This window comes from Pecten maximus, chromosome 6 (genome assembly GCF_902652985.1).
Source record: "Pecten maximus chromosome 6, xPecMax1.1, whole genome shotgun sequence".
Taxonomy (NCBI): Eukaryota; Metazoa; Mollusca; class Bivalvia; order Pectinida; family Pectinidae; genus Pecten; species Pecten maximus.
The window spans coordinates 42,322,592-42,340,641 of record NC_047020.1 but is presented as its reverse complement, the minus strand read 5'-3'; the positions used below and the strand labels follow the sequence as shown (position 1 = coordinate 42,340,641).

Sequence of the window (18,050 nt, the reverse complement as noted above, 5' to 3'; positions counted from 1 at the left end):
CAAAGAATGCATTTAAATCCTGAAGGCCACCATGACATCAACCAGAAAACATCTACTCATCCAAACAAAAACACAATGTACAGTTTAAAGTCATTTACAAACACTGAGGATGTTGAACGAACACCTGAGGTATCATTCAACTATTTATTTGAATTTTCCCGTAAACAGTTCTGTTTTGGTTTCTTTTATCGTTTAAGCTTCAATGATGAAATATGATCACCCAGCCCATTAACCGTTGACATGGACAGGGTATTTGGGTCACATAGCTTCTACAGGTATACGATTTCTATATTATGTATACACCTCTATTACCACAACATTTACATGCTTGTATCACTAACATCATGTGGAACTCTTCAGCATTGTACTGCCCTAGAGTAGCAACATCAGAAAGATGTTATCATTTTGAGCTGGAGCCCATACCACCATGGTTTGACTTCTAATTATATAAGATACCTATAGCATCAAACTTCACATCAAAAATACTTTCAATTTTGACCCCTTCATAACATAAAATCATACTGTAAAATATATGACATTTTTCTGTTGAATTTTGTGTCAGAATATAATACTGTAGGACCAGATCTAGGAAGCATTCTTATATATCCTAGATCCGTTATAGGATATATTAGAAAAAACTTATGGTTGAGCCAAATGCAGGGATATTAATTTGCATTGTAATAAGCAGAAATTCATATTAATTTTGTTCATCCTAGGAAAGTTTTACTGCATTATAAATCATAGATAAAAACAAGAGGCCCAGAGGGCCTGTATCGCTCACCTGGTTTCATGAGACATGAAACAAGAATGATGCTTGTCCCATCAAAAAAAAATCATTTGTACAATTTTAAATCCCCACCCCATAATGATGCTACCAGGCAAATATGAGCGACAGCCATTGCTTGGTTTCAGAGAAGAAGTCATTTATATAAAATATAGCCCAATTGACCACATTTGGCCCTGCCCCTCAGGCCCCTGGGGGGGTCAGCCCCATCATTTGTACAATTTTGAATCCCCACCCCATAGTGATGCTACCAGGCAAATATGAGCGATAGCCATTGCTCGGTTTCAGAGAAGAAGTCGTATATATCAATATAGCCGGATTGACCACATTCGGCCCCGCCCCTCAGGCCCCTGGGGGGTCAGCCCCATCATTTGTACAATTTTGAATCCCCACCCCATAATGATGCTACCAGGCAAATATGAAGGACAGCCATTGCTCGGTTTCAGAGAAGAAGTTGTTTATATCAATATAGCCCAATTGACCACATTTGGCCCTGCCCCTCAGGCCCCTGGGGGGTCAGCCCCATCATTTGTACAATTTTGAATCCCCACCCCATAGTGATACTACCAAGCAAATATGAAAGATAGCCATTGCTCGGTTTCAGAGAAGAAGTCGTTTATATCAATATAGCCCAATTGACCACATTTGACCCCGCCCCTCAGGCCCCTGGGGGGTCAGCCCCATCATTTGTACAATTTTAAATCCCAACCCCATAATGATGCTACCTGGCAAATATGAAGGACAGCCATTGCTCGGTTTCAGAGAAGAAGTTGTTTATATCAATATAGCCCAATTGACCACATTTGGCCCTGCCCCTCAGGCCCCTGGGGGGTCAGCCCCATCATTTGTACAATTTTGAATCCCCACCCCATAGTGATACTACCAAGCAAATATGAAAGACAGCCATTGCTCAGTTTCAGAGAAGAAGTCGTTTATATCAATATAGCCCAATTGACCACATTTGGCCCCGCCCCTCAGGCCCCTGGGGGGTCAGCCCCATCATTTGTACAATTTTGAATCCCCACCCCATAGTGATGCTACCAGGCAAATATGAGCGACAGCCATTGCTTGGTTTCAGAGAAGAAGTCATTTATATAAAATATAGCCCAATTGACCACATTTGGCCCTGCCCCTCAGGCCCCTGGGGGGGTCAGCCCCATCATTTGTACCATTTTGAATCCCCACCCCATAGTGATGCTACCAGGCAAATATGAGCGATAGCCATTGCTCGGTTTCAGAGAAGAAGTCGTATATATCAATATAGCCGGATTGACCACATTCGGCCCCGCCCCTCAGGCCCCTGGGGGGTCAGCCCCATCATTTGTACAATTTTGAATCCCCACCCCATAATGATGCTACCAGGCAAATATGAATGACAGCCATAGCTCGGTTTCAGAGAAGAAGTCGTTTATATCAATATAGCCGGACTGACCACATTCGGCCCCGCCCCTCAAGCCCCTGGGGAGTCAGCCCAATCATTTGTACAATTTTGAATCCCCACCCCATAATGATGCTACCAGGCAAATATGAGCGACAGCCATTGCTCGGTTTCAGAGAAGAAGTTGTTTATATCAATATAGCCCAATTGACCACATTTGGCCCCGCCCCTCAGGCCCCTGGGGGGTCAGCCCCATCATTTGTACAATTTTGAATCCCCACCCCATAGTGATGCTACCAGGCAAATATGAGCGATAGCCATTGCTTGGTTTCAGAGAAGAAGTCGTTTATATCAATAGCGCCAAATTGACCCCTTTTGGCCCTGCCCCAGAGGCCCCCAGGGGGTCAGCCCCATCATTTGTACAATTTTGAATCCCCACCCCATAGTGATGCTACCAGGCAAATATGAGCGATAGCCATTGCTTGGTTTCAGAGAAGAAGTCGTTTATATCAATAGCGCCAAATTGACCCCTTTTGGCCCTGCCCCAGAGGCCCCCAGGGGGTCAGCCCCATCATTTGTACAATTTTGAGTCCCCTACCCATAGGGATGCTTCTGACCAAATTTGTTCAAATTCCGATCAGCGGTTATGAAGAAGAAGTCAAATAAGTCAATTGTTGACGGACGGACGGACGACAGACGGACGGACGACGGACGGACGACGGGCGCCACGGTATGGCATAAGCTCACCTTGGTCCTTCGGACCAGGTGAGCTAATAACATTGATGGTGGTACAAAATTCCTTTACTTCATTACTTTTTTTCTTACTTTTGAAAGTATTCCTAAGAATTTTATCAGACAGAAATGATAATTGGGTAACAACATCAGTTGTATGATCTTGCATACCTTAATTTTATATCAAATTGTTAAGTAATCTGAAGTGCATGTATAACCTTACCTCCGTCACTGATGCTGCGTTTGACCTTGAGCTCTATCTGACCATGACGAACAGCTTCCTCTATCAGCCTCTGTACCTGGGCTTGAGCCAGTGCCGAGATGTCACGTTTATTTATAGCCAGAATTTTATCATTCTGTTGTACTTCGCAAACGTCTGCTGCACTTCCTGTATAAACAGAAATAATCAGGATCACCACAATCGTAAAAACTTTATTTCCTTTTTAGTGACCTGACATGCATGTGTCTTTAGTACGAATTATCAGTTTAGGTATTTGCAGGTATTTATGTTAATCTCTATTATTGCAATAGCTTAGCTATGTTTTCAGTTCTGACAAATAATGGTATAGTTCAAAATATTACCTTTTCTTTTCAAGTCTTAAACTTCAATAATTCTTTCAATTGCTTTAACATTCACTGCATGACCTTGACCTTTGGGGTCTAGACTTCATGGATTTTTTTTTGGTCATTATAGATTCAAGTTACACAAATCACAACCATAAACATACAAAGAATATAATCATATGGCAGATGTCTAAACAGAGTTTCATGTTTAATACTTACCAAGTGAGACCTTTTGTACGGTTATTGGCTCTCGTTTATCAACACCACCTGATAACGTGAATCCAAATCCTTTTTTATTGTTTGGTTTTTGACTAATCTTTATTGTTTTTTCAACTGACGCCTGCAAAAAAAAATGTACAATAAACTGTCAATTTTTTGGAGACTAGACCTGTGAATTTTGCCAAGCTTAAGATGACATACAAAATGAATATAACATAGAGATGTCACTCAACTATTTATCTTGCAGTAATTATATAAAGACCAGATATTAAAGAAGACCAATGAAAAAACCCCAATACAGAGTCAGGGGTGAGTTTATTACAGGTCAACGAAATACGGTTGGGGTTTTTACTAAGAATGGGCTCACTGCCAGATAAACAGAGTAATTTCCCCCAAACACATACGAAAGTACAAAATACCCTTGTATGTGTTCTTAAGGTTTAAATTTAGAGATTCCCTGATTAAGGACATTTCCTGCAGGAATATCAACAGCACAGTATAAATGATGATACTGAGTGTGACCTACTGGCTCCCGCAAAAAATAGTGACACTGACCTTGTCCTTGCCCCAAAATCCCTGAAACTCAACCTTGTCTGAGATATTATGGTCCTTAATCATTGTATGAAGTTTAATCAACATCCCTCAGGAGCGAAGCCACTAAAACACTGGCAATGTTTTGGCGTTACATACATACATACATAATTACAAGACGGATTGATATATGTATAGTCCCACAGTTTGAACACTAGGGACTTACCACTCCTTAGAATATTCTAATTAATCAATTCTGATTTGGCAATTTCGAAAAAGGTTTGTGACTAGATTCGGGAATCTCCGGTGGATCAAATTAATGCATATTATATCATGATTTATTTTTCTTATAAAGCAAAAACATTCAAAAGGATACCAAACAGCATTACAAAATGTTTCAGCTCAAATACCATCACTAGGACTTCTGTTTAGATATGAAGTTGCTATTTAATTAGAATATGCGTCAAGGTCATTCATCTAAACAATTCTTATATCCTATCAACTCATGATCAGGCTACTGTCCAAATATAATGATCTTGTGTCTTATGTTTATCAAGAGGGTCAAGGTTCAGTGTAAAGCACATTTCATATCCATAATCTATATAGAAAGTAGGTCAAGGTCATACATTTGAACAGTGTTATCATCTTCATTACTCCAGTACTGGCCACATATCATAACTCTGGGACTTTGGTTAGCTCTGTATTCAAAGGAAGTATTTTAAAGATTATAGCATATTTTAAATTAATACCTCTGTGACCTTGAAAGAAAGAAGAAACACAAACTCTTCAAGGTCATTTTTGAAGACTTTTTTCTATCTTGAAGGGGTGCTCTAGAATCTTTTTATGACGTCAAATTGGGAAATTATCATTTAATGACATCACATCAATATTTCAACATTATACAATTGAAGTTCACATGCTAAAACATGAGTGTGCATTAAAAGAATTTCCATGATATCATCAACATCAGGGCTAGAACTTTATTTTCAAAACCACTAGTCAGTCGGGCTAGCCATTCAAAATTTTACTAGTCCAAATGTAAATTTCACTAGCCCAGTCGGGCTAGTAAAATTGAAAGTTGCTAGCCCGAAAAATATTGGAAATATAACAATGAATATCTATGTTAAATTGTGACATATTTATTATCATGTTTCTCATGATATTGTACATGTACATATATATATGTCCTCATGTGTAACAGATCAGCAGTAAATACTTAACTAATCTGTTGTGATAATAATCAGGATATAAACTGTAATATTGATAACATCATAACTTAAATTAATAAAATAAATGAATAAGTTTTGGAATTTGGAGAAACGGCAGAATATGGTCGACCATGCTTTGCAACAGAACACACTCAAATAATGCATTGACTCTCTTTTGTAGGATTTAACTTTTGACCACGTTTGTCAGACATTGAACTGTCAATGCATGAACAATTAGTGTGTCTATTCTCATATTAAAACAACCATTAACAAAGGCACCCTTACGATCACTTATCCCTGGATAGGCCTTGCATACCATGGACTGTCATGTGGTGTCTATTTCGACCCACGGACATTCTTGTTGCCGCTGTTCTTTGAACTTCCGTTCACGTTTGTGATCTTTTTCTCTTTTTTATTGCTTTCACATCCTCATTATCATCAGAATTACGATCACCCACTTTCCGTTTCCTAAGACGTTGAATGTAGCGGTCCATATTCAGTTACTACGAACGCTTTTACCATTGTCAAAAATCGAGTTGTTAAAAACGAACCTGAATGAGCCGTTAATAATTCTTTCGATACAACCGCGAACATGACCAAGACTTACCATGTGCTCAACATCGGAATCCTCGGACTTTATTATGATCGTAATGCTTTCGGAACTCTCGGACGTTTAATAATGTATACACACGGCAAACATATCGAGTGAAAACGGAAAGTGGAGAATCGTTTTTCAGCGAACATACGAATAAATAATACACAAAGGTATGTGAGTTGTTCATTGAAATATTGTCGGGCATGTAACACTGATTTTTACTAGCCCGACATTTTTATCAAATAAAGTTAAACAAGATTTCCACTAGTCAGTCGGGCTACCGGAATTTCAAACCACTAGCCCGGGTAGAAAATCTACTAGTCTCAGACTATCGGGTTACCTTTAAGTTCGAGCCCTGAACATAATTCTATAAGTACATTTCTGATGATGATATATACAATCCATACACACTGATATTAAAATGGAAATTTCAAGATCACTCCTTTGATCAAACATGGTACACCTTCATCCTGGCAAGAAGCTGCCTTAATATTATGCATAGCCCTAGTCCTCTGGGTGCACTGAAAAGTGTCTGAAAGATTTTGATACATTTGACAATATGACCTTGATATTAGGTCAAGGTCAATGATTTGAACAAGCTTGGTAGTCCTTCATCCTTGAATGCTCATTATACTGGATTACCTGTACATATAATTTATAATGACCCTTGGACTTTGTTATTGAAAAGAAACTGTTTAAGATTTTAACATATTTGAACCTTATTGTGACCTTGAAAGTGGACATAACCTTGGTAGCTTTTCATCCTAGCATACTCCTGATCCAATATCATAACCCTTAGCCCCTTGCATTGGTTATTGATTTCAACACATAGAAAGTGATGAATGTTATTCATTAAAACAAACTTGGTAGCCATTCGCCTAGCAACCTACTTGCCCAATACCATGACCCTTGGCCAGTTTATGTGATTGAGAAGTTGAAAATGTAAATTGACGCACCACGGACAAAGGTGATTGCAATAGGTTTGGTTTGGTTTGTTTTGTTTAACATATGCATCCTATTAACAGCCAGGGTCATTTAAGGAGGTGCCAAGTTTTGGAGGTGGAGGATAGCCGGAGTATCACCACAGGCCTACGGTCAGTACCAGGCAACTGCCCCACTTGGGTTTCGACTTGCAACATAGAGGTGGAGAGCTAGTGATAAAGTGTTGGGACAACTTAACCACTCGGCCACCACGGCCCCTTTTTGCAATAGGTCATTTGACACTTTGTCTCAGGTCACAAAAAAATGCATACTTAATACACAACACTGATCATGAAACACTATGTAATAGAAACCAGTAAATTCTGATAAGTTTTACAAACCTTAGTTGGCACGGGAACGGTTTTGTCTGTAATGGTAGATCTCACAGGAGTTTTTTCTGCTTTATCTTTGGCCGAAAAACTAAAACTAGAACTTGGAAGGTCAAATGATCGGGACAATCCAGATCTGTTATAATCCTTATGCACTTCACTGAACCTTTTTCCTTTTGCTTCCTCTTCCTTTTGTTCGAAGCTTTTCAACAAATTTGTCAGTTTTCCAGTAGACTTGGTAGGGGTACCAGCCCCTGTTAGTCCCGACTTCCTTTGAGGTGAAGGGTCTTTTCTCCATGAATTGTCATTATTATCTAACACATTACTCCGTACATTTGACTTTACTTTTTGTGTATTTTCACTGGTGTTCTTTAATCTGTCCAATTCTACAGAGTTATCTTTCTTGTTTGACTCTTCATCACTTGATTCACTAGCAGCCCATGATGCTCTCTTTGTGTCATCATAGTTGATATATGTCTCGTCACTTCCAAGGGAACCCTGAATGAAATAAAGAGACAGATTTTTACCAAGCTTCAATTCATGATTAGAAAATTAACATACAATTTGAGGAATGGAGCAAGAAGTATGTTTTTATTTTCTTGATAGCAACATGATTTTATAGGTGTTTATTAATAAATGATATGTGATACATGCCATAAAAAAATATCTTGAACATTTATGTATAATTTTTCATACAAGAACTGGCTGCTACAAAGGGAGACAATTAGTTCTACATGCACATACCGATCTGTTCTTCTGTGATAGAGGTGGAGCTTTTGTCCTTCCACGCACAGATGCCTCTACCTTTTGAGATGATTTTTTTTCTAGTACTTCCTCTACTGGTGCAGCACTGGTTGGGGTCTTAACAGGGGTGAAAAGGTCGTCATCATCATCAACAGGGTAAAAGGACATCGGTTTCTTCAGGAATGTGCCAGTACTCTTCCTTCTCTCCCTGCAAAAACATGTTCAAGATATCAAATTTTGTAAATTTCAACATGGGCGTTCACTTCACGCTTTAAACAATCTACAGGAGTTCTACGGTTGTGTATCATTTGAACTTTGACTCGATACAGAGGATGGACAATGAAAAGCATTAAAGGGTGTAACTATTTTTTTTTACAAAATTGTTTTAGACACGGGTCGGCATATCAACTGGGCATGTTTCCAGATAATGATAATTTGAGTATGGTTTAATCACAGCATTACACAAAATGATTCAGATTTAACAGTTATTTTACCAGGAATTTCCACTCCTGACAGAGTGTACAAGCATAATCTGTATTTTTCATTCATGGAATTCCACACAAATGTAAACAGTAACATAAGTGTCCTGATATATGTTAATAAAAATATAATATCTGTATAGGCAAGTCATCTGGGCTACAGGGGAACAATAGCAAATTACTGACCTCATAAAATACTAAGTTTTAATTCGCTAATGTTCCCTGTAGTCACTGCAGGACTTGCTTCGTTGACTGGCTAAATAGGCAATTCACTTAAATTGCAGTAAAAATAGATATATATATATACAGTCAAACCTGTCTATAGCGACCGCCCAAGGGGAGGCAGAAAAACGGTCACTATAGACAGGTTGCCTTTATAGACAGGTCAAAATTATTGCACCAACCAATTTACTTAAAACTGCCATAAATAGATTGTCATTGAACAGGGCATTCAGAAGACCAGTCAGAAGTTAAATAAATGCATAAACTTTATAAATCTGAAGGGTTTAATACTTAATGATTTGTGGACCCAAACACAAAATATAACTCAAAATGGTCTTGTGGATAATTTTTTTTAATATTTTGTTCTGAAATAATGCTATATGTATCTATCAAATTATCTCCCTTTCTTTCATAAATAAAGAAAAAGAATACAGAATAATTAATTAATTAATTATATTTGTGTTACTACTAATTATTTTGTGTTATAGTCTTACTTCTTAAAACCAAAATATTTTTTTTTCTGACCTAAATTGAAATCCGGATATTTGTGTCAGTTTACGACTTTTTATTAGTATTGACTAATTAAAGATGGCGGCAGTACAAACGCTAGTACCGACAGCTACGATTAAGAAAGGCATTATTGGCTTTCATGTGAGTAAATCTTGTTGACAGATATGACCAGTGTTTGTTATTGAAGTGATGTATCCTAGTTGTAATCACAAAATTAACTGACCGTGTCAAATGAAGCCACCTGTGCACAGTTGTAATGTAATACCGACACGCATGGTGACCCGACTCCTCTCTTACCGAGCCCCAGGGCAGCTACAGTAATTATAGGCTAACAGGTGGTAGGGGTCTTTTGTTTATATACTCAGGCCAGGGTTGTGGTGGTCCTTTGTTTGTATAATCAAGCCAGGGTCGATGTGTCTGAATTTTCCGGGGATTTTATGAGGAATGACTGCCGAGAGCAGAAGATGGCTGACAGAAATCGGTCGCTATAGAAAACAAATTAGCGACCGCCGTTCCGAAATCACCGGTCGTTAGCCACATTAGACAGGTAGTCGCTATACAGAGGGTCGTTATATAGTAAAATCTCACGGGGAATCTTAAAACCGGTCGTTATAGACAGGCAGTCGTTATATACAGGGGGTCGTTAGAGCAGGTTTGACTGTATATATAAAATAAAAAGTCAAACACAGATCTGTGTTTGACTTTTTATTTTATTATTATTTACCGTCACATGGACATTTTAACTTTATTCTATATATATAACTTAGCAACACAAATGACGAAGGAAGACAACTTTTTGACTCGTGCCCTGACCGGGCCTCGAACTGACGATCTACGGCACCCAATCGCCTAGCCAGAAATACCCGCAGCTTATACCGCTGCGCCACATCGGTGGTCGGCCCGATACCCTGACATGATCATTATGAAAGTCGGCCATAAGATGATATGAATACCTGGATCGCAATGTATTTACATACATGGATACGAATTGTACATATATTATCTCAGTACAACTACGACAGGAAATTCAAATCTATATCTTCGGATCACCAACACATAGTGTATATGATACATTGTGCTAATAAATAGATATATAACTTAGCAACACAAATGACGAAGGAAGACAACTTTTTGACTTGTGCCCTGACCGGGCCTCGAACTCACGATCTACGGCACCCAATCGCCTAGCCAGAAATACCCGCAGCTTATACCGCTGTGCCACATCGGCTTTCTTAAAAAAGAATGTTTCAATGGCACAGTGATGGTCGGCCCGATACCCTGACATGATCATTGTGAAAGTCGTCTATAAGATGATATGAATACCTGGATCGCAATGTATTTACATACATGGATACGAATTGTACATATATTATATATATTTCTCTCTGTATATTTCTCTCGGTACAACTACAACAGGAAATTCAAATCTATATCTTCGGATCACCAACACATAGTGTATATGATACATTGTGCTAATAAATAGATATATAACTTAGCAACACAAATGACGAAGGAAGACGACTTTTTGACTCGTGCCCTGACCGGGCCTCGAACTCACGATCTACGGCACTTGGGTGCGTTCGAGGCCCGGTCATTTGTGTTGCTAAGTTATATTATATTTCTCTCAGTATATATATACATATATATAATACAATATCTATCTACAGTTCTTTCTATAAACCTTGAAAGTTACTGAGCCACAAACATTTGCCTGTATACTTTACGTTATGAACCAGCGTTATAGAAGTATTTGACATTTCAGGTTTCATGTGTATCTTAAAGCGTGTGATATCAAACCCTAATGATTCTGTTACCTTTCCTCTACCATCTGTCCATAGCTTTTTACTTGTTTCTTCTCCTCTTCCTCCTTCACATTTTTATCTGTTTCCTCCACCCTCTGTAGTTGTGCTTCTGACTTTCTTCTTCGTTTATTTCGCCAGTCACTGAAATTCTGTTACGGGTAAAATGATACACTTACTATTCATTAAAACAAAATTCATAATATTTTTTCTTAGTTTATTATAATTGAACACAGTGTGAAATTGTGTTTTTTTCATACAGTCTGTCAAAAAATTATTTTGGGTACAACAACTGAAGAAAACAGAAAAATACATCATATTCATAGAAATTCATACAATTCAAACTCCTGTAAAGCGTCCTTAAGATAATACTTCCCTCAGTTATTACTCACAGTCAATAAAAGATGCTGACAGGAACTTGTTATACCATATGATTATTGAAACTTAATCTTCAACATTTGTAAAACAAGATCAGAAATATCATGATTCAGTGATTTTCCACCGATTTGTTTCCTCTGTACACCTCACACACTGAACAATTTTCCCTGGTTCATCAAAGGGAGATAACTCTTTAAAATATGTCATTTTTTCATAATGTATGGTAGCATGTAACCTTTATAAGAATTGTCTCACCAAGCTAAGCCACATCACTTATAATATGACACACCACCTCTAATTAAATTGCATAACACCCTTAATACACACTATACAAGTATATAGATAATCCCAAGTAAATGAGACTCCATAATGCAAACGAAGTAAAATGCAGTATTTTATTTTTGTCAGAAATTGAACACGAGCAGAACAAAATAGTCACATATAGTCATAAGCAAAAGGAAAGTCCGGCATACAAAGATGTAAGTCTGGAATACAAAGATCTAATAATAGGATAACATATCTACAAATATTTCCAATTTAAAAGATTTGATTTAATTCTTGGTATTAACCTGTATATGATATCCAAAACAGCGAAAATATTTTTATCAAAAATAATTTATCAGTTACTGACAACGCTAATTCTAAAAGTATCAATTATAATCCCATGCAGTTTTTTTTCTCCTCCGTGAGAATATATTTGGGTCTGAACTTTCATTCCCCATTTCCAATAGCATTTTATTTTTTCCTCAATGAATTTGAAGTCATCAAAATTCCAAAATCTTCAATGGAGGTAGGATTATTTTGGAGAACTGGCACATCTAGCAATCTCAGGTTCCCATTTTCAACATTATTTTACACTTTTACGACACAAAAATTCCAAATTTCTGCTGAATAACTATTTCAATGAAATGGAAAATAGTGACACATCACAACTTTGCAGGTTTAGAGAAACACTAATTGCTAACAAAATGTATCATGTCAAGACGAAAAACATTTATGAAGTGACCTGTTCAGGCTGATAGTTTATCACACAAACCTTTGCATTAATTCTACATATACAATGTTGTTTTCTTAAATAATTTTATCTACAAATAAAAAGCAGAACACACAGATTAAAATGTATAAATTTTCTACCAAGCAGAATATTCAAATAGCAGATCTATGGGTGATGTACATCAACTAAGAATCAAAAGATGTGGCGTTGAATACCAAGCAGAACAAACAATATATGATTGCTATACAGCTGTTTTAAGCAGTGAAGTGTATGCAACATCATGCCGCCGAAACTAAATCAAAACCATACAAAAATACTACTGGAAAATTAGGTCACCCACCAATTTCAAGGTCATCTCAGATACATTAGATTTAAGATTTGTTTTAATTTCAATTGTGATTTGTTACATCATAATTACAGAAAATCAGCAAAGAAGATTCCTGGAATAAAATTTGATTTGCAATTTTCAAAAAGCATAACCAATAGGAAACTGATTTCTGTGCAGACATCTTTTCACTGTGTCTGGGCCTTAACTACCTCTGAATTCACAGTTACTTTTAATGCTCATGGTTAAGCAGAAAACCGCGAGGATAGTGAATTAAACAGAAACGAAATGGTGGATGACCTTGAGCTGGAATCATGAACACCAATGACGGGTAATATAAGGGAAAAACAGTGGTCCATTTCACGAAAACACACCATGGCAGCTAAATTTATAACTCTAGAAGTGGACGTCATACCCTGGATTACAATCAACCTCAAACAATTTGTTGATTTTTCACAATTTGTCATGTGAACATAATATCATTACTTATGTCTGTTTATTTTACATTGACGACTATTTGAGGAAGATTGTGAACCTGGGGCTGAACACATGAAGTCTAGAAACTCACTGCTTTCCAATCCTCAGCTTGGTCACTGGCCCATGGCTGCAAGTTAAAAATATATTCACCTCCATAACTAACTGTGTTATATCCCAGGAAATAGGACCCCCTCTCCCTTCCACCTCCAAGGCATTTAAGTTTCTCAAATAATATAAATCTTTGAAAGTTTTATCAATCATTGACTTGGAAGCCCAGCTGCTACCTCATGTCCCTGGGGACTGTTGTTGCTTATTCTCATTAGGTCAAGATAAAACAGCATTTGATTGTTAAATAAAAATGATTTGTGGTATTATAACCACAACATACTGTCTGCAAACTTCTAATTTGCATTCGAGGGGAACAATGAAAATGACATCATGAACAATAGTGTGACACCAAAAGGTCAGCAATGAAAATTTTATTATTCTAAATGTTATACCGACGACACAGATCCTAGTTGGACTGATCCAGATTTCCAAAAGAAACACAAAAAGCTTATAATAACTGACTGGATAACACAAGCTGGGAATTCTATCTGTATAAAATAATCTTCCATCATAAAACAGTATAGGGTTAAACAACACTGATGTACATGTATACATATAATTCAGCTCTAACTTTGTACATTTTGTGACCTTTACGACTCAATAACTGCATCATTCCCTGTGGAGAGATAAGACTCTGCCTTAATTTGCACCTGGTGACCTTTAACTCAATAACTGCATCACCCTTGTAGATAATTCACCTCTACCTAAATCTGTACCCAGTGACCCTAACCACATAATCAATGCCGTAATATCACTATGGATAATTCAACTGTGCCTAATTTAAATCATGTGCTATTTAATTTCCATTTAATAATATCTGCAACATCAGCATGAACAACAAGTGTCATTCATACCTACATGAATCGACGGCAAATGCACAGGTAAGTTATAGAATTTGAGAGTCCCACTGGAAACAAAGCTGCATACCTGATGTTGGGAACAGACAGCAGAATTAATTCTCACTGAGTAAGTAAGGGCAAGGGATCGATAGAGAAGCTGCGTACAAGAAGTGGCCAATTGTAGGCATTGATTACGAGATAGCGATGTCTGTTTGTTAGATCCTACATAACTGTACTGTATCATTAAGCCCATCACTTGTGAACAGAATAACTTCCAAAACTGTATTGATAAACAGGTGAAAATCAGTAGTGCATAAGCAGATATAATGGACAATTTATAAAATTACGGAGTCTTGACCAACAGCTTATTAATATAATTAACCATCTGTCTTAGACTAAGGACCTGATATTGCAATTTTCTTATTTCATTAAAAAACTAATTTTCCATGAAAAACATCCAACTTATAGTAATTAAAAGGAAAACTGAAGATTTGTTCACTAGCTACAATAAAACCCAATATTGAAGACCATGCAGGTTCTATTTCATCAGTTGCTAAAACATTTTAAAGATGTAGATTATATATAATTTTGGTTTTGGACTTTTTGAAATTGTCCAATAACCATTAGATATAAGGGAACATTTGAATATGAAAACAAAATTAACTGATATGGTCAGTAACATACAGAATAGCTAATTCAGTTTTTAAATCACTTACCTGTTAAAGGGTTACCTCACATTTAGGTATTTATCCCAATATTCAAGTTTTTTATATCAATATCAAAATCACATGAGATATAACTCGAACAATTCAAATCATATTTCATCAATAGATATTCATCCTAGTAATCCCAACATTTAAACCAAGACAAAAGGCCAAATAGACCTGTACTGTTCACCTGCTACAACAATGTAACTTAAAGTTGATCTGGAAGTTAGATAGCATGCCTCTTTAATCCAATATGAGAGTAAGCTAAGCTAAGTTTATTTATTTGAACAAACTTTGACCCTTGTGATTTTGAAAGTGGGTCAAGACCATTCATTTTAACACATTTGGAAGCACTTCATCCAAGTATGTTACTCAGGCCCAATATCATGAATATCATCTTGGTTAATGAAAAGTTGTTTAGAAGATTTTAACACATTTGACCCCGATGACCTTGAAAGCAGGATGTTCATTTGAACAAACTTCTTCGATTCTTTCCCAATGCAATGACCCTGGGCCTCTTGTATTAATTGAGAAGTTTAAAGGGGAAAAAGTTGACGCTAGTCGGGCGCCGCACCACAGCATAATATAAATTAACTCCCACATGCCTGAAAACCCTACCTAACTGAATCCTGTAGAGTTTAAGGTGTGGTTGTGCAAACTTTCAATATTTTTTTAACTACACTAATTTAAAATTTAATTGCTTTTCACTTATCTAATGATTGAACTGTGTTTAGGTAAACGACACATGTGTCATCACTTTTTCTAGAAGCAATAAAAGTAACACAGTCCATCACGTCACCTTAGGGTAATAGCTACAAGAATTGTTCAAAATATTCCCAAACAATCGTGGTATCTGCATTAATGTTTTTGACAAGTTTGTTATCTAACGAAAACGACTCTAAAAATGAAAGATACAAATCTATATCTCTGCTATCTTACATGAACATTAATGAATATATGATGAGCATTTCTTTCTTTCCTTATCAATGAATATCTCTGACAGAAATATGAATATTCAAGATAACTTCTGAAATAATCATGAATATTCATGAGCATATACAATACAAAAGACAGTTAGAATTACACCAGAAACAAACATTAAGATACATATAGATAGTATCATAAACACATCCACTCCAAATATAGCCCCGATATTTAGACTCACTTTTACATCAAAATAACATTATAACAGACAAAGTAATCATCATATCATGATCATCAATACTAGAGTAATAGAACACCAATACGATACAATCAATTCAATTGATTTAGAAATTAAATGGAGTACCCTGAACTGAAAATGAACATTTACTTTTACCAATTTTTGAAAACAAATGAATATATTAGTGATACACTTAAACTGGCTACCATCCCCTAAATTAAAAAAATGATAAATGTTGAGCTGAATTCTAGTAATTATCTCCCCCTAGTTTGAACTTTTAAAATGTAACCTAATTGAAGATACTAAAATTATAGGTCACATTAATCTATTAACAATTTTAATATTCTAGAGATAGGAGCCAGTCTACGGTACATTGTACCTTCTAATTTAATTGGAATTCCTTTTAAAGTAATAAAAACATCAAGTTGTGAGCAAGAGGTGATTAAATAGTTTTTGCTACAGATATTTATAATTAATCAAAATAAAACATGTTATGTATTAAAGGCATTATATAAATGACAATGTATTAACAATCCCAATATAGAACAAAAAATGCATATAACTTTTCAGAATTACAAAATATGTATATATATTTTGTACATCAAGTGATCATTGTTAGAGTGACAGGGAAGTTGAGGTGCTCTGCTTGTTACATTAATAGATATGCTGGGTTTGTAATTTGGTTCATTTGAATTGCCCCTATTCATTGATTATTCAGTTCCTGTGTGACTAACCTTAACATTTCAAGAAATTAATATCAAAACTTACAAGACTATTTTACAGCAATTTCTGCAGAATTTCACTTATTATAATTACTAACCACTATTCGGGAAACCCTTCTTACTAAATGTTTAATTTGGTACTGTTCTACATCCCATTAACACAATAATGTCATTTAAGCTCATGCAAGCCTACTGAATGTTTATGCAGTGCAAGGAGCAAACACTTTAAATAATTTCCCTCTGACCGTGACCTTTGACTTTTAATTTTCCCTCTGACCGTGACCTTTGACTTTTAATTTTAATCAGAAAAGAATGTAACATTCACATGTATTTTGTATTTTAGTCTGGTCAATTATGATCACACGTTTTATCATCATTTTCACCATTTTTCTCTCTCTAATACAATGCTATCGGAACTTGACCTTTGATACATGATAAAACCAAACTTAAGTTTTCCTTGCCCTACAACATATGATGACAATCTGACCTTGACCTTTGACATCTTACCTGAACATGATTTTGCAATTGTAGGTTGTCAATCGACAACACTGTGTGTTAATTTATTCATATATAGGCTAAAATTTCTTCTAATATTGAGAAAAAGTTGATGGTATTGTTTTCTTCCGAGTAATTTTAAAAGACACAGTTTTATCTTTAGATAATCAAGTCATTATTGACCCATTACCATTAATTATTCAAATATATCTGGAGGGATGTGCATTTTTCGTCATCATTGATCAATTATGCACTTTTTAATCACCGTAAAATGATCTAGAATAGTTTCATAATTTTTTTTTATTATTAAATGTGCATAATTCATCTTTAATAATATGCATGGTTTGTGTACATATTTGGAGCACAATTATTTTTAACATCCCAACTACATCATGAAATTTCATGGGTGCCAAGATTTATGGTCATTAAGAATGGATATACAAAATGTACTCAGAATGTATTTCAAACAGTTAAGTTAAGACAGAACATACTGTTACTTTGGAATGTCTCTTTTCCCTTGTTTCTAACCAACAAAAAGAAGTAGGTCACTGCTACCAATTTTTTTTATTTGCTCTTTTTTTGGTAAATTTACCCTATAATGATATAACAAAACTATTCAACAAGTTTGATCATTTTTGGTACATCAGTATAGATTATTTATAATTCTACAGTGTCTATGAATTATAATTTTTTAAAGTAAAAAGTGAAAATTATAAGTTGGGTCCAGTTGGCTTCAACTTCTTTCATCAATGGTTTGAAAACATGTTA

General features: G+C 36.0%; 1 protein-coding gene across 6 annotated transcripts in view; it reads right to left on the bottom strand.

Annotated features, from left to right (window-relative positions):
- LOC117329826 (LIM and calponin homology domains-containing protein 1-like) overlaps nucleotides 1–18,050 on the bottom strand; it is a 97,564-nt gene that overhangs the window by 26,525 nt on the left and 52,989 nt on the right. For 4 of the 6 annotated variants that reach the window (XM_033887996.1, XM_033887998.1, XM_033887997.1 and 1 more), the window contains exons 7-12: nucleotides 13,341–13,376; nucleotides 11,091–11,227; nucleotides 8,066–8,273; nucleotides 7,334–7,819; nucleotides 3,678–3,798; nucleotides 3,118–3,282 (exon numbers count right to left, since the gene is read on the bottom strand). In XM_033887996.1, coding sequence (XP_033743887.1) covers nucleotides 3,118–3,282; nucleotides 3,678–3,798; nucleotides 7,334–7,819; nucleotides 8,066–8,273; nucleotides 11,091–11,227; nucleotides 13,341–13,376 — 1,153 coding nt within the window. The remainder of the gene's footprint in view (nucleotides 1–3,117; nucleotides 3,283–3,677; nucleotides 3,799–7,333; nucleotides 7,820–8,065; nucleotides 8,274–11,090; nucleotides 11,228–13,340; nucleotides 13,377–18,050) is intronic. The other 2 variants (XM_033888001.1, XM_033888002.1) reach the window with 1 other exon arrangement.